The sequence below is a fragment of the Saccopteryx bilineata genome, chromosome 5 (assembly GCF_036850765.1).
Source record: "Saccopteryx bilineata isolate mSacBil1 chromosome 5, mSacBil1_pri_phased_curated, whole genome shotgun sequence".
NCBI lineage: Eukaryota > Metazoa > Chordata > Mammalia > Chiroptera > Emballonuridae > Saccopteryx > Saccopteryx bilineata.
In genome coordinates this window covers 226784374-226812028 of record NC_089494.1, presented here as the reverse complement: position 1 = coordinate 226812028, position 27655 = coordinate 226784374, and the positions used below count along the sequence as shown (strand labels likewise).

The 27655-nt window shown below is 41.6% G+C and overlaps 1 protein-coding gene across 2 annotated transcripts in view; it reads left to right on the top strand.

Annotated features, from left to right (window-relative positions):
• The first annotated feature begins 11298 nt into the window (after positions 1-11298).
• Positions 11299-27655, top strand: part of TMEM165 (transmembrane protein 165) — a 36364-nt gene continuing 20007 nt past the window's right edge. For both annotated transcript variants that reach the window (XM_066280038.1, XM_066280037.1), the window contains exons 1-2: positions 11299-11655; positions 25279-25504. In XM_066280038.1, coding sequence (XP_066136135.1) covers positions 11449-11655; positions 25279-25504 — 433 coding nt within the window. In that variant the 5' untranslated portion in view covers positions 11299-11448. The remainder of the gene's footprint in view (positions 11656-25278; positions 25505-27655) is intronic.

Sequence of the window (27655 nt, the reverse complement as noted above, 5' to 3'; positions counted from 1 at the left end):
AGAGCAAGGAATGCAAGAAAATGCATGTTCTTGATGTGTTCCATACACCTCTATCAGTTAGTCGGCATTTAATCTATGTTAAAACCATGTAATAATATGGACTAGAGTGCAGAATTTGGCATAAGGAAAAATCTGTTTATATTTGATTCAATATGGATGTTATACAAAATAAAAGCAGTTTGAGACAATGCCTACTATGGGTTGGTATCCTCATTAAAACTATGGTTTTTCAGTTTCTGCTATCACGATTGCAGGGGCTTCCCTGATCCCTTGCCCTTCATGGGAAGAGCTGGTTTTCTGCTTTTCCCTTGTCTTCTTTTGTGGTTTGCCTGTCTTGGTGAGACACCAATAAATAGGATGGCCCACCAAAAAAAAAAACAAAACTATGGTTTTTGCCATCCAAAGCATGACTTTAACATCAAATTGAATGAGGATCAAACTCAGGTATATTATCAGCAGTAAGCATGTCAGATTGTCCTTCTATCAGCATTCTGAGATTTTCAAGTAAGGAGAGCTATTTTTCCAAAGAAACAGCACTACACTGTGGACCCCCTTCTAAGTTCCTTCAGAACTAACAGCTTTCAATAAACTTCTTTTTTCTTAAGTGACAAGCAGGGAGGCAGAGAGATAGACTCCTGCACACGCCCCAACTGGGATACACCTGGCAAGCCCCCTATCAGGCAATGGACTGCCCATCTGGAGCTGTTGCTCCGTTGCTTGGCAACCAAGATATTTTAGCACCTGAGGCTAGGCCATGGAGCCATCCTCAGTGCCCAGGGCCAACTTGCTCCAACTGAGCCATGGCTGCAGAAGGGGAACAGAAGTATATAGAGAGAGAAGGGAGAGGGGGAAGGGTGGAGAAGCAGATGGTTGCTTCTCCTGTGTGCCCTGACTGGGAATCAAACCTGAGACACCCACACACTTGGCCAATGCTCTACCTTAGCCAACTGGCCAGGGCCTCTAATAAACTTTAAAATCACAACAGAGATGACTTACATTTGAAAATGAAACATTAAGGGAAAGCACTTAAACCAAATTTTCTTCCCACAAAGCTAAAAAGAATTTACTTAATTATAATTGTTTTTATGTTTAGCCCTGGACAGATGCTGTATTTCCCCATGTATAAGATGCTCCCATGTCTAAGACACACCTTAATTTTGGGGCCCAAATTTTGAAAAAAAAAAATTACATAAAGTTATTGAACTCAAGTTTTATTCATCATAAAATTCATACAACTCCTCATCACTCTCAAAACTCCTATCCATTAGCTTGTCCTCATCTATGTCTGATGACAAATCACTGTCTTTAACAATGAGCACTGCCTGACCTGTGGTGGCGCAGTGGATAAAGCCTCGACCTGGAATGCTGAGGTCGCCGGTTCAAAACCCTGGGCTTGCCTGGTCAAGGCACATATGGGAGTTGATGCTTCCTACTCCTCCCTCCCCACCCCTCTCTCTCTCTCTCTCTTTCACTCTCTCTCCTCTCTAAAAATTAATAAAAGTAAAAAATAAAAATAAAAAAATGAGTGCAAAAACAAGCACGAAAAAGCAGGAAATGCAAGTAGAAAACAACTACAATCACTGTATAAGATGCACCCAGTTTTTAGACCCAAATTTTCCTCAAAAAGGTGCGTCTTATACATGGGGAAATACGGTAGCTCAGATGGTTAGAGTGCATCCTCCTATGTAAAGGTTGAGGGTCCAATCTCTTATGAGGGCACATACAAGAATCAACCAATGAATGTATAAATACATGGAACAACAAATCGATGTTTCTCTCTTTCTTTCTCCCTGTCCCTTCCTTTCTTTCTAAAATCTAAATTTTTAAAAAAATTAATTTTATATTTTTATTTTTGTATGATGATTGTTATATAAAACCAATTTATTGCAGGAATTAAATATAAAGAAGATGCATATTATGCAAGAACAATTTTAGCTCTATCTTCTTGTCTTTTAATGAAACTATAGATTTCTAAGTAATATAATTTTGTGTCAGGGCTTGAAATGGACCCATTTTAGCCACATTTCTAATTCTAATACTGTTAAGTAGATGGAGAAAAGCCACAAGCATGTACAGAATTACAGTGAGAGACATCATAAACAATGCTTGAAAACTTAGGAAAAATATCTGCAATACATATGAGAATAGAATGAGAAGATACTCATAATATATAAAGCCCTCTTACAAATCAGTGACATATTTTGTGGCATGCCTTTGTTTTATAGGCCGACTGTACCTATGTTAACTTTGAAAGAGAAAAGCAAGTGAAAGGAACTGAACGAGGAGAGAGTGGAAAGGCATTGCTGTTTGGGCGGAACGGAGGAGACTGGTGATCAGAGGCTGAGAGCCCTGGGCACCTGTTAGCTCCAGCTCCCTACCTTCCTTCCCACTCAGCCTTCCCTCCTGTGACTCTGTATCACTACCTAGCACCAGAGTTTGGTGTTCTCTTTATTATGATTATTTAGAAATTAAATTTAATGGGGTGACATTGGTCCACAGGAACACAGGATTCCGGTAAATATCTCTATAGCATTTGAACTGTTCATTGTATTGGTGTGCCTATTGCCCAAAGTCAAATCATTGTCTATCACCGCAGAACTTCGAGTTGTAAAGTGAAAATAACGTAATGACTTAGAACGGGGTCAAAGAGGAAAGTCTGTTGTTTGATAGCATCCCATCAACACAGTGGTTACATTTAAAAAATAAAAAAATGAGACAAGCTATTTATGTAGGTAAAGTATCGCAGAAAGGGTGGGACTTTGGCAGTTTGCTGCAGGCCTCTTGGTACCATGCAGGTGTGATTCCAGTTGTATGGAGGGTGTATGGTGAGGGTATTTTTAGATTGTGGGTCTGTAAATTACTATGTATGGATGTGAAAGTTAGACAGTGAAAAAGGCCGATAGGAAACAAATTGATTTATTTGAAATATGGTGTTGGAAGAGAGCTCCATGGATATCCAGACCTTCAGAATGACTAATTTTAAGCTGAAACATTGCTGGAGGTAAAAGGGACAAAAGTGAAACTGTCCTACTTTGGGCGCATGAAGAGAAGGCAGGGTTCTTTGAAAAGGACAACAATGCTGGGAAAAACAGAAGGCAGCAGGAAAAGAGGAACATGGACTATGAGATGGATCGACTCCCTAAAAATAATCTTACAGGAGCTGGGTAGGGCTGTTGAGGACAGGACACTGTGGACAGACATCACTCCTTCAGAGGGAAGCCAGGAGTCAGAGCTGACTCAATGGCATGTCACACACACACACACACGCGCACACACACACACACACACACACACGCACGCACACGCCTGCAAAGGACCAGACTCCTTGCTCCAGCATGCAGACAAAGGGTTGCAAACTACTGGCAGACTGCAGGCCAAACCTGACTCAGGTAGGTGTGTTTTGCTTGCAAAGTTTCATAAAATTTTGAAATGCTGACTGTGATGGTTAACTATGTATGTCAACTTGGATAACTTATGATGCTCAATACTATTGTTCAAATACTATTCTAGATGCTGCTGTGAAGATATTTGTATGTACGATGAACGTGTACAATCAATTTACTTTAACTAACCAAGACTACACTCAATAATTTTGTTGGTCTTCATCTAAGATGTTGAAGGACTTGAGAGCAAAATCTGAGATTTCCTTGAGAAGTCTACCCCAGGACTGTAATATAAAAATATCACCTGAGTTTCTAGCCTGCTGACCTGCCCTGAAATAGACTTGCCAGCCCCAACAATCACATGAGCCAATTCCTTAAAATAACTCCCTCTATATATGTGTATATACACATACATACTTATATATGTACATATGCATATATCCACACACACATATATATGATATATGTGTATCATATATATATGAGATATATATAACTGGAAAGGAAGTTGGGAAATGTCGCATTTCCCAACTTCCCTTCCAGTTAGCTATGGCCATGCAGCTAGGTTCTAGCCAATATGATACAAACAGATGTTTTTTTTGTGGCAGCTTCCTTAAGACACATATTCTGTGTCCCCCATCTTTTTTCAGCCAGTCCTGCCTGGAACAGGCCATTTGAGCTCTAGCAGCCATACTGGGTCCTGACGATAAAGGCCACACCCTGAGAATGACAGAACAGAAAGCTGGAAGGAACCTGGGTCCCTGACCACCGTGGAGCAGCTGGATTTGTTCTGATATGCCTCTCTTGAAAGAAAAACATCTTCTTGAATTTTATTCTAGTGGTTGTTTTGGATTACGATTACATTTAGTAAAATGTAACCCTAATTTTAAAACTAGAAAATATCACATAAAAATTTAGATCTCTTGTTTCTTCCTTGACACATTGGGATAGCTGGTAAACTTGGGGTCATGCTCCCCATTGTGTTCATTGCTTAGGGCAGAATAATGGATGCTTGCTTGCCTTAGACAGGGCTGGAGACCCCAACCAGGTTCTTTTCATTTAAATTCCTAGAGGCATTTGAGCTTCCCATCCCTGACTTGAAAGTTGGGGTTTTACTTCTACAAGGTGATAGGTCCTTGCACAGACTTATTTTGTCCCCTTGGGCTATTTCTCTAGCTACTTTTGGGGGGACTGGGACAGGATGAAAAAAATCTCTTTGCATCCTTTTCAGTAAGAGGATTGCCAAATTGGTGTAGCCCACACAGAAAGATGTTGCTGATGGAAGCAGGGCTGTTCCTCTACCTTTTAGAGACCACATCAGTCATAGTCCTACAGGGTCTGCCTGTGGAGGAAGGGAAGGTCCCAGTGTCCAGACTGTTCACGGTGGGAACGCTCTATTCCCAACACATGGGAGGAGGAAATCAGAGGCTCTCCCATTGCATGGTTGCAACTTCACTCATTGTAAGGACCTTCATCTATTCTAATGAATTAATATTCCTCCAGTCCATACAATTTTGACTCAATTTCTCACTAATTCTCAGGATTTACTTTATTTTTTTTAAAATCAAAGTACTTTATTGTTGTTACAAACTTTGTTCCCTTAAGAAACCTCTGTCCAAGAATTTCCATACCACCTGTGAGAAAAAAAGCACTTATTCCACCATGGAAAAATTTCAAGATTAATATTTTGGTGACATTACAATTAATTTGCAGAATTCTAGCCTTTTAAATTAGTTTTCAACATTTGATAGTTCCTGCTAGATTTTCTTGAAAATTTGTATTTTGGTTTTTGTTCTCACTTTATTTGTGCTTCCATAATTGTTCTGACTATGTAATATACTTGTTCACTTCAAAAACAAAGTGATTTCTCCAATTTATCTTATTTATGTTAATGGAAAAATGTTATGGAAAAAAGAGCACATGGAACTTTGTAGACATGGATTAGAACCCTAGCTCTGGCATTATTAATGACAATGCAACTGTGGACCTGTCTGAGCCTCACTCATTTACAAAATCCCATGAGGTTGCTGTAAAATTTTAATTAAATAATGACTTTATTGTGGATAAACATCTGTGTAATAGTGGATATCCAATAAATATGCTCCAATACTGTCTTAATTTAAGCCTTACTTTAGTGAAAGAGCATCACCCTCTCCCAATCTCCAGCCAGCTCTCTGCCCTGAATCCCATCCTCAGACTTCCTGCACTGATTTGATAGTGAAGAGAATGGCCTGAGAGGAGTTCCCTAAATCTGGGAGAGGCACTTAGAGAGTGGAGGCTGGAGTCTCGGTTGCTGTCAGCAATCATTTGGGGAGAAGAGATATTCTAAGTTGAAGGATTCTTGGTGAGTTAAAGAATGATTCTTGTGTTTGGCTATGAATGAACTCAAGGCCACTAGGATGTGAACAGAAAGTAGGATGAACTCTGTCTCTCAGAATCAGGCTAATGACAGAGAAGGCATAGAAACCCTCCCGAGCTGCTCAGGCCTTTTGGGAGGAAGGTACGCATGTGGAATTAAGCTGACCTTTAAAGGGGAAGGTAAGACAAGATCAGAAACCCCTGTTTTTGAGCCAGATCATCTCTATGTCCAGATTTGTCTTTGTCATTTTTTCATTCTCAAAATTTCATTAAATGAGTGATTCATCTCTAATATATATATACTTTTTATGACGGAAACAAAGAGAGGGACAGACAGAAAGGAGACATGAGAAGCATCAATTCTTCATTGCAGCACCTTAGTTGTTCATTGATTGCTTTCTCATATGTGCCTTGACCAGGGGCTACCACAGACCAAGTAACCCTTTGCTCACGCCAGCGACCTTGGGCTCAAGCTGGTGAGCCTTGCTCAAACCAGTTGAGTCCGCACTCAAGCTAGCGACCTCGGGGTCTCGAACCTGGGTGTTCTGCATACCAGTTAGACGCTGTATTCACTGTGCCACCGCCTGGCCAGGTGAGTGATTCATTTGTATCTGCGTATTTTCCATGGCCAAACACTATTTTATTTTAGACCTTGGGAATACAGTAAGCAAAACAGATCATATTTCTGCCCTGGTAGAGCTTACATTTCAGCTGAAGGATACTGATAATAAATATAACAGGTAAACAATTTCATAATCAAGATAATTTCAGACAGTGAGAAGTGTTATGAAAAAAGCCTTATAAAACAACATTAAAAATTATGAGAGAGAGAGAGTGACAAGGTGAGGGGAAGGGCCTTCTTTAGAAGGATGAGCAGGAAGGCCTCCTGAGGAGATTATATTTACCCTAAATGATCAGAAGAAGACCTGGAAAAGGAGTGTTCTAAGAAGAGAAACAGCAAGTACAAAGGTCTTTACGTGAACACAAGCGTGGCTGGGCCTAGCACATGAGGTAGAGAAAAGCAAGAGATGAAGTCACACATCTTCTTAGATTACACAGAACTTTACTTCAGAGGTAGGAACTTTGGACTTTATTCTAAGGGCATTTAGAAGCCATTAGATAATGTTAAGCAGGAGAACAGAGTGATTTATTTTAATTTTGAAGGCTCCCCTGGCTGTTGGTTAGATCATAGATTGACAAGAGGGGAGGCAGGGAGAGCACTTAGGAGCCTATGTGAATAGTCCGGGTAAGAAATGACACCAAGCTTGGATAGGGTGGTAGCAGTAGAGATAGAGAGAGGCGAGCAGATTCAGGGTCAATTTCTAAGGTTGAGCCAACAGAATTTGTGGGTAGGAGAAGATAAGAGGAATCCTACAGGGAGATGCTGGTTTCATTAACTAAGATGGGGAGCCTGAGGAAGGAGCAGGTCTTCGGAGGAAATCAGATCTGTTTTGCCCAGGCTTTGTTTGAAAAGCCTGTGAACACCCAGAGGGAACAGTAAACAGATAGTTGGACAACTGAGAACACTTGGAGCTTGCATTTAGCATTTCTTTTCAAATTTTCTGCCCACTGTAGAAACTTAGAAAAGTCCAAGAACAAGCCTGAAAGAGCAGCTCGCCCTTTCCCCTGGACCAGCAGAGGTCCCATCCAAGGGGCCAGCTCCCCTTCTGGAAGGGTTTTAGTGTGCCCATGGGTAGCGGTATGCTTCGCTGCACATAGCAGAAGTGCTTTAGAGTTGAGGAGGTCATGCAAGTCGCAAACTGCTATTGGTCATTAACTTACATTGTAATTTGCCAAGTGCCTTCTCTTTAATTATGAATATGTTCAGTTGAGTCAGTATGAAGTTTCTGGTTTTTGCTTCCCCCTCTCTCATCACTCCCTGCTGTGGCTTCTCTAGCCTTCCTTCTGTGGACTGTGTCAAGTTAAAAGCTTCAATCCACTTTTCGATGACTGGGGGGATGCAGGGAAAGATCTCAAAGAAAGCTCAGGAAATAGCTTGCCTCTTCTCTCCTTCAGAAAAGTTGGAAAAACAGGCCCAACCAAGCTTGTGTTCACGTCAGGACCTTCGTACTTGCTGTTTCTCTTCTTAGAACGCTCCTTTTCCAGGTCTTCTTCTGATCATTTAGAATAAATATCTCCTGAAGAGACATGCCTGGCCATCCATCTAAAGAAGGCCAGCCAGGTTGGAAGGAGCAGCCTCAGGTCTAGTGGCTTGGGGTGCTGAACTAATATGGCTGACGGAACTAAGAGCTGTCCCACTCAGTTGCGGGCAGCACTGGGCTGGGAGCAGGCAGCCTCCAGGGAGAGCAGCAGAGACTTTTTCCCTCCGGGCTGCACCCCCTAAGAGGAGAAAGGGGCAGAGCCAAGCCCAGTATGCTGTTACTCAGTGTGCTCAGCTTTGCTTTACATCAGCAGAGGAGAACTGGGTAAGGCTCTGAGAGAGGCCAGAAAGCAGCCCTCCTCGTGGAACCAGAAAGTGGAGGTACAACTGTTGTGCCTCCCAGTTCAACTCTAGAGTGCAAATGTTGGCGCTCTCACAAACCAGTAAGAGAAGACCCAGAATTCCCAGTATCCTTCCTCCAACTCCTTCTCCTTTATGCATACAAGATTTGTTGTGCTTAAGAGGTACCTGAGAGTCTAGTAGATCCATTTCATGGCTGACACAGAAGGGTAAAGGCAGCAAAACTGGCCGTGTGTCCCTGATTCCTGGAAGGTGCTTGGCATATTTTCTAGAGTGGGCCTCCCACACCCCAGAGCTCTCTAACAGGAAGTGCTCCTGGCTAAATTCTCAATCACCTCAGCAGATGAGACCGCAAGGACTTAGAGTTACAGAGAGGGAGTTAGAGGGAAGACAGTCTGGACTTTAGGCTTTCTATTACTGGTCTGTGAGGGCTCCAAAATTTCCCCTCTAGAGTTGAACTGGGAGGCACAACAGTTGTACGTTAAACTGTGGGAGAGGTATCCTGGGTATTTCCACAATTACACAAGCATGCGTGTGTAAGTTACATAGCAGAAAGCAAGGAATGATGAAATCTGTAAGAGGTATTGGGGGAAGACTTCTGAGAGGTCAGGCCTAAACAGGTACTGAAGTCTGAGTAGTTTATAGTGATAGAATGGAGGAAGTTAATTGCCAACAGGAAGAACAGCATTGGCAAAAGCTTTACTAGCCCATGACATAACATGGGTCTTCAGTGAACTCAAAGTACCCTGTCTATTTTGCCACAGTTTTGGTGGATCTATTTCTTGTTCCAGTATTTAGTGATAACCTTCCTCAGCTCATCAGAAAGTACCAGTTTAATGTATGTAAAGTATTTAGAAGCGTGCCTGGCACATGGTTAGCACTATCCTAGTCAAAGTTTTTTTTTAATAAATAAATTTTTATTAATTTTAATGGGGTGACATCAATAAATCAGGGAACATATATTCAAAGGAAACATGTCCAGGTTATCTTGTCATTCAATTATATTGCATATCCATCACCCAAAGTCAGATTGTCCTCTGTCACCTTCTATCTAGTTTTCTTTGTGCCCCTCCCCCTTCCCCTCCCCCTCTCCCTCCTTCCCTCCCCCTGCCCCCCGTAACCACCACACTCTTGTCCATGTCTCTTAGTCTCGTTTTTATGTCTCACCAATGTGTGGAATCCTGCAGTTCTTGTTTTTTTCTGATTTACTTATTTCACTCCGTATAATGTTATCAAGATCCCACCATTTTGTTGTAAGTGATCCAATGTCATCATTTCTTATGGCTGAATAGTATACCATGGTGTATATGTGTCACATCTTCTTTATCCAGTCTTCTATTTTTTTTTTTTTACAGTGATTAAAGCCTTTAAGCAAACTCTTGGCCAATACAGCAAGAATTCATAAAAGAGTAGTGTCCTTAACAAGTTCACCAAGTCCAAGTTGGCCCCAACACCATGCCAAATCCCTGATAAATGGAACCCAACCCCAGTTCAGTCTGTTAGGAGCTGTCCCAAAGAGCAGGAGTCCAGGAAAAGTCCACATGGCACTGGAATTGTTGTCACAATTCTATACTTTGCAGCTCATGTCCAAGTCCCAATGACTGCTGCTTCTAGCTGGTAATGATTCAGGTAGATTGGAAAAGCCATCTGCAGCATGTGTGGAGATGGAACTTCTGTTCTCCTCTGCCTGGAGAGATGAGACCAGGTTGCTTTTCCCTGGAGCTCTGCGACTGTGGCTTGGTAAAGAGAACCTTGGGATACACTAAGCTGGGTGGCAAAGGTAGATTCATAATAGAAGTTGGCAAAAGGGGGAAAGAGAACTCTAAATTAGGAGTAGGTCCCAGCCTGAAATATGAGTGGGGTATTGAGGTAGGAGGAATAAAGGAAACACTATATATTGAATATTAAACAAAGCAGCAGAAAATAGGACTATCAACACCCACAACAGAGATCTTCGAGGGAAGAATAAAAAACCTGACTATTCAGGCAAGACATAGTTAAGTGGCCCTTGTGCAAATGATATCAGTTTACCTGCTTCTTAGAAGAAATACCCTAGGCTCGTCCACAGTGTCGTAGATGGGGCCCACGGCCCTGGGCACTTTCAGCCTTCAGTGGCAAACCCCAGCATTCTGGGCAAGGTTAGGTCATAGGTGGCTGGAGCAGGGCTGGAAGAGACTGAACCCTCCCTTAGAGGAGCGAGGGGGCTAGTCAAAGTTTTGATAACTACATAGCTCAACTATTAAAATATAAAATGTAAAAACACTCTTCATCCCAACCAACCATGTTTCCTGTTTTCTACTCTTGTCCATCTTAATCTCCATTCTTCAAAAATTCTAAACACTCAATTTCAAAAGCCAAACAGTTTAAGAGGCCAGTTTAAAATAGGTGCAACACAAAACATCCAAAACGGAAAGGCGTTCCAGGACAAGGCCAATGTTCAATGTTTCTGGCCGTGTGGGGCAGGGGGAGTGATTGTTGGCAAACAGTGTCTAAAACAAGGCTTTAAATTTTTCGTCTGTTACTTCCGAAGCCCTATCTCAGAGGTTTGTTTCACATAATCGCATCTCGGCCCTCTAAGACCCTTGTTCTCAGTAGATCCTCAGACACTGAGAATTGCTGACGGAGTGTGGCACTGGGCTAGGTGTGGTTCCGGCAGCAACTGCCACGTAACCAGGGCGCTGGAACTAATTTGACATCTGGGAAGGGTTAAGAGAAAGGAAAGGTCGGCCTGGATGTTAGAGCAGAAAATTCAGGAAGAAGCCAAAGAAAGGAGCCGTGCAGTGTGCTGGGAAGAAGGGCAGCGACTGAGAAAGACTGTCCGACGTGGGGCGCGAGAAGGATGCAAGGACAAGAAGGTAAAGTGGCCACGGTACCTGCCGGGAGCGCCGCGTCCAATGGGAAGAGAGCGCGAGCCGCACCTCAACCTGCCCGAGGACGTCACGACGCCGAGGCGGACGCCGGGCCAATGGGAGGCCGTCAGGGGCAGAGGCGGGGTCCGGGGGAACCGGGGCTGGGGCGCAGGGAGGCGGTTGGCGGAGTGGAGTGGCCATCGCGGGAGCTGGGAGAGCCCAGGCGGCCGCCCCGCCGCGGATGCCGGCCTGTCCGAAGCCTCCCGCCCGCCACTTGCGCCTCCCGCATGGTGCCGAGTGCTCCCTGAGCGGCGGCGAGGCCTGAGGGGCGGCGCCTTGGGACGGAGGCTTCCCGCTGCCCACACTTCCTCCCGCGCCGGCCGTCTCGGTGGGCGCGATGGCGGCGGCCCGGCGATGGAGCGGCCGCGCATCTGCGCCCCGGCTGCTTCTGTTCCTGCTGCTTCCGCTGCTGTGGGCCCCGGCCGGGGTCCGGGCCGTCCCCGACGAAGACCTGAGCCACCGGAACAAGGAACCGCCGGCGCCTGCTCAGCAACTGCAGCCGCAGCCCGTGGCCGCGCAGGGCCCCGAGCCGGTCCGGGCCGAGGTGAGCCGGCAGGCCGGGGCGGGCCGGGTACCAGGCTCGCGGCTGCCAGGGCGCCGCCCTCGGCCCCCGGGGGCCGGCGGGGGAGGGGAGCCCGGCCTGGCTCCCAGGGGCGGGAGCCGGCGGAGGGCGCCTTTTCCGGGGCCAGGCCTGGCCTCGCTCGGCTCCTGGGAGAGCGAAGAGGAGCCCCCGCAGGGAGCCCAGCCCACAGGAGTCCTCTAGTTCCGGAGGACGGAGGTGCTGCCGAGGACCGGGAGTCTGTTGGTCTGATGTATTCTGTAGAGCTGAAACTACTCAGCCCAAGTAGGAAGTTTAACGGAGAGGGCAGTTGGGATGCTTTTCGTCTTCTCCGAGGATAATAACAGCGGGCATTGCATTGTTGAAACAGCTTATCCCGAACTGTTCACCCAAATTTAGCTTTGCACGACTTTCTCTCCCTCTCTCCTTCCCCAGGATACACGGATTATTAAGCGTGACTCTCACTTTTTAAAACGTGCTCTAGCTTGTAGGGAGTAGCCCTCAGGAGCGCAGATGCATAATCATTCTTTGGCAGCAGTACAGAGTGCTGCAGCGGTGTGGGATGCCAAAACTAGATTTATTAGTATTCCAGAATTGTCCCTGGGCCTTCCCTAAATAGGTATTGTCTTAATTTATGTTAATGGAACCACTTCGTCACTTGTATTCAAAATCTCGGCATTTGAATACCGTTTTTGAATTTTTTACCGTCTACCAGCCCTGGGATTTCTCCTAGTTTCCAATTGGGACTCCTTAATTCGGGCCCTCTGTCCTCTACCCTAGTTGGGGACGTTTGGCGCTCAAACCCTCCTCCCCCTCCACTCATCACCGGGCTGTATTCAGCCTGTCGCCACCCAGCGAGTCTTCCTAAACTTTGAATTCTATTTCACTTCTCAGAAATCTTCACTGGGTTGCCCCTGCCTATTGATTTCAGTCCAGCCTCTTCGGCAGGGTGTTCAGGTTTCTTCCTCATCTGGCTCCAGTAAACCTTCAGGCTTTTTAAGTCACCGCCTCTTTGCTCCTGTTCTGTCCTCAAACCGGAGACCTTGCCATGTGCGCGGAGGCTAGTCTCTCCAACAAAAGGTCTGCCTAGAAAGGCTTCGGTGAGCTTGAACTCCACTGGTCAGAACCTTTTCACCTTCCAAGAACCAGCAGATACCTCCTCTCTGTGAAGACTTCCCTACCTGGTTAAAAGTGATTTCTCTCTTGTCGCTCCTGGGCTTAGCTGACTTGACCCTGCTTGCCACTTCCAGTAATGAAATTGAACTGAAATGCTGATTCATGACATTTATTCTTAGAGTTTATTATAACTCATTGGAAGTTGTTTTCGTCAAACTTAGTTTGGGTTAAGTAATTTTGTGAGTGTGAGAGAGCTATTTTGAATGTAACTTTTTAGGCCTTTCAGTAAAGTTTTAGTCATGCAGTGGTTTTTGAGATATAAATAGTGATAGGTATGGCTATGTACAGTAATACCCTTTCGACAACTGGGGGGGGGGGGGGAATCAAGCTATTTAAAATAAAGACAACAGTATCTTGTTTTTGAGATATAAGTAGTGATAGATATGGCTATTAATATTATATGTACAGTAATACTCTTTCGACAACTAGGGGGAAAAGTCAAGCTATTTGAAATAAAGACAACAGTATCTAGTGACCATATTTAAGTGGTCTTAAGGATTCTGGTCTTTAAAATTGGGGATATGGAGGGAAGGGGCAGGTACAATATAATATGTTTTTTTCCTTAATATATTCTTGATGGTTCTTTTTCGATGGGAACTTAATCTCTAAATTGTAACAGAATCCAATCGTTTTAATTGTATTTTCCTGTAATTGTTTGATATGGTTCATTTATTTTTTCTCTACTTAAAAGACTACAGCATGTTGGAAGACTTTTTTTTAATGGTAGGATATTTAAAATTACCCTTTTCATGCTGCTGTGAGAGTGGAGTTTTGAAAATGGAGGGAGAAGAATCTCCTTTATCAGTAGGCAGTCAAGTGTCAGATGTATCATTAAAATGTAGCTATATGTTATAGGGTGCTTTGACCCAGATAACAGAATTTCTAACGGGTTTCAACATTGGGTATGTAAGCTTTTCATTTTCATTCAGTTGCAGTCCTGCTCCATCCAGTTCTATCCTCTGGGTAGCTAGGATGGAGGCCATCAGGTGTGAGGACTCTTGCTCAGGATCGTTCTGCCAGAATGATGTGAACATTATGTTACTGAATTCATTTTTTGGTATTCTGTCACCAAAGCAATTCATTAAAATAAAGTTAGTGAAACATTTAATACTTTTCAAATGTCAGAATTTATAAACTCATTATAAACAGCATTCAGAAAAATAAAGTTGTTAAATATAAAGTACAAATCTTTGTTTTCTGACCTATGGTGGCTCAGTGGATAAAGCCAAGGACCTGAACTGCTGAGGTCACCGGTTCAAAAACCTGGGCAAGACACATAGGAGAAGCAACTACTACAAACTGATGCTTCCTGCCCCTCCCCCCGCCCTTCCTGTTCCTCTCTCTAAAAATCAATAAATAAAATCTGTTAGATATATATTATTCTAATATGAAGTAACAAGTAACACTAATAAAAAATAAAGCATTTAAAAAACAAGCTAAACCATTCATAAAAAGAAATGATAGTGAAAATTTATAATAAAATATAATTTTATCTTTACTGTAATGCATTTTTTTTAAACCAGGTTTATCCATGATTTTTATTATATAAGTTGAACATATCTTTTTGTGCACATTTTCAACTTATTAAAAAAGGTTTTTCTCTCTATAGTAAATTAATGGCAAGGAGACAGTTTTAAGCCAATTCTAAGCATTTCTGTCTTACTCTTCAAGTAATCTCCCCTCTTGTGTGATAAATTTGTGTGACTTTTTGTGTTTTTTGTTTGTTTTCTGCAGAGGAATGGTACTTTTTGCTAGCAGGCTATAAATTTCTTTCAAAGAAAGCATCCTCATCTTTCCTAGTTTCATCATGCATAGATGGAGATTCTGATATCAATAGTTAGTTAACTGCTATTTCAGTAGTTAACTATGTGTTCATTTGAACTCTAGAACTAGAGTAGGAATTTTTTTTTCATTGTTGACTGTCATTTTCTTCTTGACCATCATGAAAGTATAAAAGAATACTTTCTAAATGAATGTACCTTTTTTTTTTTTTTTTTAGTTTTTCAATTTGGAACTAATTTTAACTTGAGTAAAGAAGAGTTATTCAGCAAAGTTTTTTTATTTTTTCCCCAGCAAGCATCTTTTAAAACTATAAGTTATTGACCCTGCTTTCAAGATGTAAATAATTTGTGTGTCAGACCCCAAGTAAAATAATGAAACAGTGCTATTTGTACCCAGGAAAACACAGTATTTCATTGCACTAATTGAATAGTGGAATACCAAAATTGGAATTATAGTCACCACATCTGACCCTCTTGTATACATCTAAGTATTTTCTTCTCTTTTTTCAGGTACTAGACAAAACTATCATTCTTTCCATATCTGTTTTCTCTGTCCATGTGCCTATTCTCTGACCTCCAGTATTTTCCTTCCTCAGTATCTTTATTCTTTTCACAGGTTCCTTTTTATCTGCTTACACTTCTCCACAGGTTCTTTTCTATTTGGGGATAGAAAAATGACCATTAATTGAGCTCTTGACTGCATTATAAGCACACCGCCTTTCATTGTGCTCCACTTTGTTGTGCCTCACAGCTGTTGCATTCTTTTGTATTTTTCTGAAATGAGAAGCAGAGAGGCAGAGAGATACTACATGCACCTTACCAGGATCCACTGGCATGCCCACGCTCCTCTAGTGGGCGATGCTCTGCCCATCTGGGGCGTTGCTCCCTTGCAACTGGAGCCATTCTGGTGCCTGAGGCAGAGGCCACCACTGAGCCATCCTCAGCGCCTGGGAAGAGAGAGAAAGGAGAGGGGGAAGGGGTGGAGAAGCAGATGGGTGCTTCTGTGTGCCTTGGCTGGGAATTGAAACCGGAACTTCCACATGCCTGGCCAACTCTACCACTGAGCCAGCCAGCCAGGGTTAAAGGTGTTGCATTCTTTACAAATTCAAAACAAGATTCTCCACCAGCAGAAAGGTTACAGCTTATTTTATGTGAGGTTTGCTTTATTGCTATAGTCTGGAACTGAACCCACAGTATCTCTGAGGTATGCCGGTAGTTTCTGTTCTTCAATTTTATAAACCAAATTTCTGTCTAGGAAATTAGCTACTTTTTTGCTTTGCTTTAGTCTTCATTGCCTGACTTGAGCGCACCCCCATCTTCATTTTCGAAGGATGCCTATAACTTCCCTAATTGCTGATCTAGGCTGTCTTTCAGTTCTTATTGACACTGAACTTTCTGAAGAGCTGGACCCCATCTCTGCTGCATGAACTTGGGAAAATTATTTAACTCACTTGGTCCTAGTTTCTCCTCTTGTATTAAGTTGGGATAATGGCTCTTAAGGTTTTTGAGTATCAAATGAAACAATGTATATAAAAATAGTAGCATTTATATAGTTAGTAGCTCAGTGAGTGGTGTTTGCCCCTATCTTGACTATCTGTAGTGTTCTCTTGCTTGGCTTTTTTTTTTTTTTTTTTTTAATTTTTCAATTGATTTGAGAGAGAAGCATCAACTCGTTGCGCTTAGTTCCATTTAGCTGTGCACCCGTTGGTTGCCTCTCGTATGTGCCCTGACTGGGGATCAAACTCATGATCTGACATGCTGGCACAATGCTCTATCTCCTGAGTCACCTGGCCAGGGTTGCCTGGCTTTCTTAAAGATCTAAGACAACTTTTGTTTTCTTTCTCCTCACCCTCACCTTTTATAGACGTCCCCTAAAGCTAATAGTTTTCAACTCAGTCTCTACCTTTTCCCTTGGAAATGTTATCTATTTTCAGAGCTCCATCTGATAAATTTCAGCTGCCACAACCAGATAGATACCTTGAGGCTATATTGGCCTAAACTCGGGTCCCATTTTTGTGACCTCTTGGAAATGCTTTTTATCATCTCAAATAGAACATGTCTGAAACCAAACCCCTTATTTTTATCCCTCTTTCCCACATACCTTGTAGGAATACTAGCATTCCTCTTGACTAAGAGGAAGTCAACCAGGTAGAAAACCTTAACCATCATCTCTGGTTCTCTCCTCTTTCAAATTCTGTTGATTGTCCTTTCCATCATGTACAGAATTCTTTTCGTTCTCTATTTTCAACATTGGTCTTGTGCAGCTGACCTCCTAATTAATCAGTCTAGTGTCTATTAGTTTCTCCTTTTAACTCTGATTTATTAGTCTCAGTGCCTTAATCATGTTTGCATCTTCTACTAAAATTTAAAAAAAATTTTTTTTATTGATTTTTTAGAGAGAGCGAGGGAGCACACAACAGGAACATCATCTGTTCCTGTATATGCCCTGATTGGGAATCAAACCAACAACCTCTGTACTTCAGAAGATGATCTAACCCAGTGGTCCCCAACCTTTTTTGGGCCACGGACCGGTTTAATGTCAGAAAATATTTTCATGGACCGGCCTTTAGGGTGGGATGGATAAATGTATCACGTGACCTAGACAAGCATCAAGAGTGAGTCTTAGACGGATGTAACAGAGGGAATCTGGTCATTTTTTAAAAATAAAACATCGTTCAGACTTAAATATAAATAAAACGGAAATAATGTAAGTTATTTATTCTTTCTCTGCGGACCAGTACCAAATGGCCCATGGACCGGTACCAGTCCGCGGCCCGGGTGTTGGGGACCACTGATCTAACCAACTGAGCTACCTGGGCAGGGCTAAAATACTTTTAAAGGCTTCCTCACTTTCCTTTAGGCTGGGCCATCTGTAACCATACAGGATTATCAGTCTGGGCCCTATTTATCTTACATCACCCCAACCACTCATCTGATGGTTTACTTCCTGTTTTCAGAACATGCCAATATCCTTTTAAATTGTCAGTCCATGAAAGGAAGTAAATGCATGCACTCCAAAGCATTGTCAAGTTAGCCATTGCATGAGTATCTAGTACTGAATTCAGCTGAGACTTTGAAGGAGCCTTAGGAAATGAACCTGAGAACCAACTTCCCTGATTGCACCACAGTAAACTCCTCGATACTTCTGGGTAGTGAATGAGTAAGTGCAGAGCACTTACTTTCTGTTTGGACCAACTTGAAGACATTCACAACCTACAGGGCATTGGTTTCTCTCTGGATGTATGTGTGTGTATATATATGTAAAATTTTATTTCCCCATCCCTGTTCTCAATATGCAGTCTGTTTTATTTATTCATTTGTTTTGGGGTTTTTTAGATTCTAAAAGTAAGTGAAATCATACTGTATTTGTCTTTGACTTATTTCATTCCAGGTCTATCCATGTTGTCAGAAATGATGGGATTTCATTCTTTTTTATTGCTCAGTAATATTCTTGTGTCTGTTTGTGGGCATGTGCACAAACCTTATCTTTCTTTATCCATTCATCTATTGATAGACATCTAGGTTCTTTCCATATCTTGGCTATTACTAATAATATTGCAGTAAACACAGGGGTGCATGTATCTTTTTGAAGTAGCTTTTTTGTTTTCTTTGGATAAGCACACAAAAGAGGAATTGCTGGATTATATGACAGATCTACTTTTAATTTTTTGAGGAATATCTATCCTGTTTTCCATAATGGCTGCACTAATTTACAATCCTTGCAACAATGCACAAGGGTTTCCTTTTCTCCATACCCTGACGGACACTTGTTTGTTGATTTATTGACAATAGCCATTCGGACAGATGTGAGGTGACATCTCATTGTGGTTTTGATTTGCAGTTCCCCGATAATTAATGATGTTGAGCTTTTTTTCATGTGTCTGTTGGCCATTTGTGTATCTTCTTCGGAGGAATGTCTGTTCAAGTCTCTGCCCATTTAATTACATTGTTTCTTTGATGTTAAGTTGTATAAGTTCTTTTGATATTTTAGGTATCAAATCTTTATCATTTATGAATATTTTTCCCCTTTAGTCTTTTTGGTTTGTTGATGCTTTCCTTTGCTGTGATCCCCTGTGTGTTTTTCTTGAGTTTGCCGGAGGAGACATATCCAAAGAGATACTGCTAAGACAGGTGTCAGAGTTTACTGCTTGTTTTTTTCTAGTAGTGTTATGGTTTCAGGTCTTACATTTAAGTCTTTAATCCATTTTGAGTTTATTTTTGTATGTGGTCCAATTTTTTTTTTTTTTTTTGGCCTATATCTGTCCAGTTTTTCTAGCACCAATTATTGAAGCGACTGCCTTTACCTCATTGTATTTTATTGCCTCCTTTGTTATAGATTAATTGGCTGTATAAGCAAGAATTTATTTCTGGGCTCCCTGGTCAATGCTATTGGGGGGGTGTATTTTTATGTCAGTACCATACTGTTTTGATTATTGTAGCTTTTTAGCATAGCTTGATTATCAGGTAGCATGATCTCCATTTTGTTATTAAGAAGTTTTTGGCTATTCAGGATCTTTATGGTTCTGTATATATAAGGTCTACTGGAAAGTTCTGTTCGTTTCTATCACAACAAGTTTCAACACGTAAGCACATGTTTATTTGGCACATGTGTGCCTATTTTTATCACTTAATGTATACATACTGACATAGCAAATTAACTAAAACAAAGTTGATTCACGTTAGTTTTATGTGTGAAGCGATAGTGTACCCATAGCTACTGATAAGGTTCATTTACGCCACTGGATTTTTACGAATTTCAACAAGGAAGAAATGCTACAGAAGCATGTAGAAATTTATTGAAAGTGTTTGGTGAAGGTACAGTTTCTGATAGGACATGCAGAAGATGGTTCGAAAAATTTGAAGCAGGTGATTTCGACCTTTCTGATAAGCCACGTTCTGGGTGACCATCTTTGATCGATGACGATATTGTTAAGACCGTGTTGGAGCAAGATCCTTTTCTGGCAACATTGGAGATTGCAGAAAGGCTTAATTCAGCTCAGCAAACCATTTTGGACCATATTCGGAAAATAGAATTGGTGTGGAAATATTCAAGATGGGTGCCACATGAATTAAGTCAGAAGAATTTGTATTTTGTTACAAAAACGAACAGAACTTTTCGGTAGACCTTATATTTAAGGATTAGTTTGAATTCTGCAAAGAATGCCATTGGAATTTTAATAGGGATTGCATTGAATCTTGTATTGTATTAGGTAGTAAGTACATTTTAACAATATTGATCTTTCCAATCCATGAGCAAGGTATATCGTTCATTTGTGTCCTCTTCGGAGTCTTACCGTTTTCAGAATACAGGTCTTTCACTTCTTTGGTTAAATTTACTCCTGGCTTTCTGATGCAGTTGTAAATGGCATTATTTTTGTAATTTCTCTTTCTGATTGTTACTGGTTTATAGAAATGGAACAGATTTCTGTATGTTGATTCTGTATCCTGCAACTTTACTGAATTTATTCTAATAGTTTTCTGATAAAGTATTTTGGGTTTTTTTGTTTTGTTGGTTTTTGGGGTTTTTTTTTTTGTATTTTTCTGAAGTGAGAAGCGGGAAGGCAGAGAGACAGACTCCCACATGTGCCCGACAGGGATCCACCTGGCATGCCCACCAGAGGGTGATGCTCCTGGGGCATTGCTCCTTTGCAACTGGAGCCATTCTAGCACCTGAGGCGGAGGCCATGGAGCCATCCTCAGCACCCAGGCCAACTTTGCTCCAATGGAGCCTTGGCTGTGGGAGGGGAAGAGAGAGAGAGAAAAAAAGAGAGAGAGAGAGAGAGAAAGGAGAGGGGGGAGGGGGGAGAAGCAGATGGGCACTTCTTTTGTGTGCCCTGGCTGGGAATCGAACCTGGGACTTTCACACACTGGGCCGATGCTCTACCACTGAGCCAACTGGCCAGGGCTAGGGTTTTATGCCTTTTTTAATGTGGCTACCAGAAAATTTAAAATTACATTACGTAGCTTGCATTATTTTCTGTTGGACAGTGTTGTTCTGGCTTATCCTTCATTATAGAGCATAGGTTCATTTTGAGAACTGTTGTTATGTGATTAGATGGGAGATACTGGATAGTTACCAGGATTAAGTATTTGCATTTTATGTACTAGGCATATGAAGACCATAATAGTTTCTTAAATAGTGAAGTAACCTAATAAAATTAGTTTTAGGAAGATTAAACTGGACAGGTTATGTTGTACTATAATAACTGAGTTCATAGTGTGTACTAAGCACCATCCTGAGATCTTTATGCGTATTAACTCATTTAATTCTCACAACAACCCTGTAAAGTGCAGATATCCCTCATCTTACAGATGAAACTTACACAGTAACTGATAATGCCTTGGCTATGAACCCAAGCAGGCTGATGCTTGGCCCACATATTAAACAACTACATTGTGTCACGCGGAAGGTGAATTAGGAAAGGAGCTGGTCCTTGCAGATAGTAATGAGCATTTAGGCATTTGATTGATGACAAATGACTGAATGGTAACTGATCATTTTTTTACCCTGTTAACATTTTAAGTTTTAAAAAAATCTACATTATGTCCTGATACTTTTAAATTTTTATCACAGTGTCCTTGACTGGTGGTGGCATAGTGGATAGAGCTTTGAGCTGGCACACTGAGGTCCCAGGTTTGAAACACTGAAGTCACAGGCTGGAGCATAGGGTCATTGGCTTGAGCTGATAGGATCAGCTTGATTCCATGGTTGCTAGCTTGAGGCCAGAGGTCGCTGGCTTGAAGCCAAAGGTCACTGGCTTGAACAAGGGGTCACTGACTCAACTGAACCCCCCCCCCCCATCAAGGCACATATGAGAAGCAATCAGTGAACAACTAAAGTGACACAACTATAAGTGGATGCTTCTCTTTTCCTTCCAGGTTTCTCTCTCTTAAAAAAAAATTTATCACCGTGGTTGGTGGTTAACACTGATTTTGGCTATCCAAGACCAGCTCAATATATTAACAAGCTATAAGTTGAGTTTTCCTGTTTTCTGAATATAAAAAGGTTTTAAGAACACATAGTGGCCTGAACTGTGGTGGCACAGTGGATCAAGTGTCAACCTGGAATACTGAGGTTGCTGGTTCAAAATCTTGGGTTTGCCCAGTCAGGGCAATATGGGAGTTGATGCTTCTTGCTCCTCCCCCACCTCTCTCTCTTTCTCTAAAATGAATAAATAAAATCTTTTTTAAAAAACACCGTGTTGTTTGTTTTATTTTGTTATACTTGTAAGGCAATTTTTTTATTTAATCTTTCATTTCACAGAAGAACAGAGAGATGAAGTCAAGAGGCCTGTGTTTATGGTTGGGAATTATAAAACTCTAAGAGTACGTAGTTTTGATCACTGTCTTTGTTTTTATTTTTTATTTTTTTTAATTCAGTGAGAGGAGAGGCAGAGAGACAGACTCCTGCATGCACCCTGAACCAGAATCCACCCGGCAAGCCCACAAGGGGGCGATGCTCTCCCATCTCGGGAATTACTGGGTTGCTGAGCAACCCAGCTCTTCTTAGAGCCTGAGGCAGAGACCATGGAGCCATCCTCAGCACCCTGGGCCAACTCACTCCAATTGAACCATGGCTGCTGGTGGGGGGGTGAGAGGGGGGGGTGAAGAAGCAGATGGGTGCTTTTCCTGTGTACCCTGACCAGGAATTCAACCCGGGACATCCATACGCCGGGCTCTACCACTGAGCCAACTGGCCAAGGCTTCACTATCCTTGTTTTTAAAAGAAAACATTTTTCTGTTTGAGCATGGAGCTAATTGGTCATAGTGGTATACATTTCTAAGAATTCTTCTGGGTTTCAGATTCTAAATATTTTACAGTGAAATTTCTTCATACAAAAGGTATATCCAAGAGGAGCATGCTGAATTGGTGAAAGCTGAATTAGTGAAAGAGAATGCTTACAATTAAAAATAAATTTGAAGAAAAAAATACTTATTTTTGGTGCTGGCTGGTGGATCAGTGGATAAAGCATCACCTGGCGGGGCCGAGGTCACAGGTTCGACCCCAGCCGGGGCATCTACAGCAGTCAGTGAGGGCACAGTACACGGAACAACGAGAGGGATGCCGAGTCGGGAGCTTGCCTCTCGGAAAAAGTGGGAACATTTTTAAGCTTATTTTTTTTAATGATCCTTAATGCTCAGGATATTGAAAGAGAAAGTTCAGTTTAAAGGAATTGTCAGTGTGGATGGAACAAAAATGGTAGTGGAGAAAAAGCTAGAATCCCTTAAAATGGTATTCTGATCAAGAGCTGGCTTCCAAGGCTGCCCTTTTGATTTCTCTAAAACCAAATATTTTCTAAAATGTTAAATTCATTTTTTGCTCAAAAGATCTAGGCTAAGTAATTCTTAAATTTTCCTCATCTTTACTCTGGACTTTGGAGTTTAAGTCCAGCTAAAAATACTTTTTACATTTTTAAGTTGTTGCAAATAATGGGGAGAAGGAAGAAGGAAGGAAAAACTATGCATCAGAGCCCTTCCTTTCCCTTTTTTATTCTTTTGCACCCCTTAAAAATGTAGAAAGCATTTGTAGCTGGACCGGGCCCCAGCAGTGGCTTGCCAGACCTGGTCCTGGAGTCTGTGGTCTCGGCTGGCCTTCAGAGGGCAGCTCCTTCAGGGTGGTCCTAGGACCCTGTACAGAACTCCGGGTGAAAATGATGGGCCGGGCACTAACCCTTTCAAGTGCTGAGCTGCTTGTGGCCCTTCTGGAGCTTTGTCACATTTTCCAGTTAAAATGACCTTACTACCAGCCAGACCTCTGGTTTGTCTTTTTGTATCAGGCCACATTATCTCCTGGGGTGTTCTAGGTTTTAGTGTAGGCCCGTCCGTAAACCCAGCTGTAGTAGACTCAGCTGGAGCCAGCTCTTGCTCCAGCCTGTTGAGAGCTTTCTGAATCTTACTTTGTCCTCTACAGTTAATGAAATTTATCTCAGCTTCCTGGTATTTGAATGTTTGCTAAACATATATTGGTCTTTCATACAAGTTACAAATAGAAAGCTAAGAACTTAATCTCAACTCACAAATTCCTAGAAAGGAATTTTTTTTTTAAAGATTTTATTCATTTTAGAGAGGGGAGAGTGAGCGAGAAAATGGAGGTGGGGAGCAGGAAGCCTTAACTCTCATATGTGCCTTGACCAGGCAAGCCCAGGGCTTCAAACCGGCAACCTCAGCATTCCAGGTCAATATTTTATCCACTGCGCCAGCACAGGTCAGGCGAAAAGAGTCATTTTAATGCGTGGATATAGTTCAGGGGTCCCCAAACTTTTTACACAGGCCAGTTCACTGTCCCTCAGACCGTTGGAGGGCCGGACTATAAAAAAAACTGAACAAATCCCTATACACACTGTACATATCTTATTATTTTTTTTTTTAATTTTTTAAATTTTTTTAGAGAGAGACAGAGTCAGACAGGGACAGACAGACAGGAACAGAGAGATGAGATGCATCAGTCATCAGTTTTTCATTGCGCATTGTGACGTTGCACATTGCGACGCCTTAGTTGTTCATTGATTGCTTTCTCATATGTGCCTTGATCGCAGGCCTTCAACAGATCAAGTATCTCCCTGCCCGAGCCAGCGACCTTGGGTCTGAGCTGGTGAGCCTTGCTAAAGCCATATGAGCCCGCACTCAAGCTGGCAACCTCGGGGTCTCAAACCTGGGTCCTTCCACATCCCAGTCCGATGCTCTATCCACTGCACCACCGCCTGGTCAGGCTGTACATATCTTATTTTAAAGTAAAAAAACAAACAGGAACAAATACAATATTTAAAATAAAGAACAAGTAAATTCAAATCAACAAACTGACCAGTATTTTAATGGGAACTATGGGCCTGCTTTTGGCTAATGAGATGGTCAATGTCCGGTTCCATATTTGTCACTGCTAGCCATAACAAGTGATATGACGCGCTTCCGGAGTTGTGACGTGTGCATCCCACGTCACTGGAAGTAGTACTGTATGTGAGCGACGCCACGCTTTGCTTTTACTGACCACCAATGGAAGAGGTGCCCCTTCTGGAAGTGCAGCGGGGGCCAGATAAATGGCCTCGGGGCTGCATGTGGCCTGCGGGCCATAGATTGGGGACTCCTGATATAGTTGGTCTACTCCAGGGGTTGGGAACCTATGGCTTGAGAGCCAGATGTGGCTCTTTTGATGGCTGCATCTGGGTCGCAGACAAATCTTTAATAAAAAAAATAATAACGTTAAAAATATAAAACATTCTCATGTATTCCAACCCATTCATTTCCTACCGCTCATGTTCATAGTTGTGGGTGGCTGGAGCCCATCACAGCTGTCCTCCGGGACAACAACAAATTTTTATTGGATAATGCGTAAGGCACACGGGTTGTTGTATGGCTCTCATGGAATTACATTTTAAAATAAGTGGGGTTCATGGCTGTCAGCCAAAAACGTTCCAGACCCCTGGTCTACGCTGTTGTTTTTTTAATAGTTTTGTAGAAGTGTGCTGGGATCTGTGCTGTGGCAACAATCAGTCAAGGGTTTCTGTCATTACTAATAGTTTCCAAAGTGATTAGAATGATTAGAATGTAAATAAGTTTAATGACCACTACAGAAAAACAATTCACACACAAAATAAAAGAATTTTAAATAATGACATCTTTCAGAAAGTAGCTGATGTATATATTTTTATTTCAGAAAGGACCCACACCAGCTGCCGCGGTTCATACCAGTAAAGAAGATCCAGCTACCCAAACTAATCTGGGATTTATCCATGCATTTGTTGCTGCCATATCAGTTATCATTGTATCTGAACTGGGTGATAAGACCTTTTTTATAGCAGCCATTATGGCGATGCGCTACAACCGTTTGACAGTGTTGGCCGGTGCTATGCTTGCCTTGGGCTTAATGACATGCTTATCAGGTAAGTGTGCTTTTCCTCCTAATACATTTATTGGATTTAGGCAAAAGCATGGTGTTTGGCATTGAGTCACTGCATCATTCAACGAATTACGTTGGAATTTGGTTCATGTTCCACAATTTTGTAAACAGAAAATGATTTCAGTACATATATTCCTAAAAACTGTATTGCATTTTTAAAATGAAATGTTCAGCCATTCAATCATTTATTCACTGGTTTGGAATCCTTGCTTTTCCTGTGTACTCTTTTTTTTTCTTTTCAGTCCAGATAAGCTTATTTATGTCTGATATCTTAGAAGTAGGATGTAAGCAGCCACAGAGAATTGCATATTCTGTTGAAGGATGTTTGAGAATCAACACTGAAGAGTCACTTCCGGTTTATCGTGTTCTGTTAAGCTAGTCTTGCCCATTATATAAAGAAGTGAAATGATTTTAGATTCCTAGTTTGTGTTGCTATTATATAAGCTTCAATTTTTCGAAGAATTGGACCATGAGAAAGTAAACATACCATTATATAATGAAACATTAAAAAAATAGTGAAACATTATTTAGTCTGATTCAGAAGCAACCTTGAGCCACTTGGTTGGGTAGAAAATAGTAAGCTTTCCCCTTAGAGTCAGACTTGGGTCAGCATCTTAACTATGCCATGTATTAGCATAATGATAAGTCACTTACCTTCTTTGAGTTTCAGGTACCCATCTGTAAATGGCAATAATATTTACCTACCTTACAGGGCTGTGTTGTGGGTTTTTTTATTTTACTATTGATTGATTGATTGATTGATTTTTAGAGAGAGGAAGGGGGGAGAAAGAGAGAGAAACATCAGTTGTTGTGCCACCTATTTATGCATTCAGTGGTTGATTCTTGTGTGTGCCCTGACTGAGGATCAAACCTGCAACCTTTGCCTATCAGGACAGCACTCAAATCAACTGAGTGACCAGGCCATGGCCCTTAAAGTGAGCTTTTCATTTGAAGTGCTCATTCATTCACTTCAAGTTCCTTCTTCCCTCAGCAAGTTCAATTTCTGGCTGCTTGGATGGTTGTTAAAAGTTGAAGTCTTTTTAAAAATATGTGTATTTCAATGATTAAAATAATTTGACTACTTTTCACACTTTAGAAATTAGTATTTGCATGATTCATATTTCACAGTAAAAGTTATCTCTTCAAAAGTAAGTTTTGATTATAGGAAAAACGGGGAGAATTGTATATGGAAAGTTATTTGTTTAGAATGGGTTTCAGTGATATAAGTGAATTTTATTTTTGAAACTTGGAGCTACATGGATAACTGGAGAGCTGTCCTGTCTGCCCGTTATGTGTATTTTCCGATGGCTTTAGGCGACCCCTTTGTTTTGGTCCATCGACCCCCGCCGGGGTCGCGACCCACAGGTTGAGAACCACTGCTCTAGCTGCTGGTACTGGCAGCTCTTCTCACCTGTACTGTTTGAAAGAAGAGGTGGTCTGTGGTCTTCAAACCTTTTCTCCGTTTACCTCTTAAAATAATTTTGTAGAAGTATGTACCTGTCACACGAAATTATCTAAAACTTGTCATCGTAAGTTTAAAACATTGCAAAGATCTCATTTCTGGTATATTGTATAAAAAATAGTCATATGGTATTCCTTTAAAATATTACTCAGTGGAATCTAAATGCCATTAGCCATTTGATACCCATGGTCACCATCATTCCCTCTGAAAAAGCATGAATAAACTCAACATTTGAAAACTTACATTGTTCTTTTTTCTTCTTTAATTCTTACGTTTCAGTCACTTTCCTCATAGAATATATTTTTTAAGATTTCACTTTTTATTTATTTATTTATTTTTAGAGACAGGAGAGAGAGAAGGGGGGAGGGGGAAGCATCAACTCCCATTCTCACGTGTGTCTTGACCGGGCAAGCCTGGGGTTTTGACCCCGTGACATCAGCCTCTCAGGTCGCTTTATCCACTGTGCCACCACAGGTCAGGCTCCTCGTAGAATTTTCTTCTAACAATGAAAAGTTTTTACTTAAATCTTTTATGGATCACACTGTCATATTTATTTGGAGCAAAAATATGCATGTAAGATGAATTTTAAATGGTGCTGAAAATTTCCTTTAAGTCTCTAAACGTTAGAGACTTTTATGACTGAAATTATAGTTATTAGTACTTGATTGATCA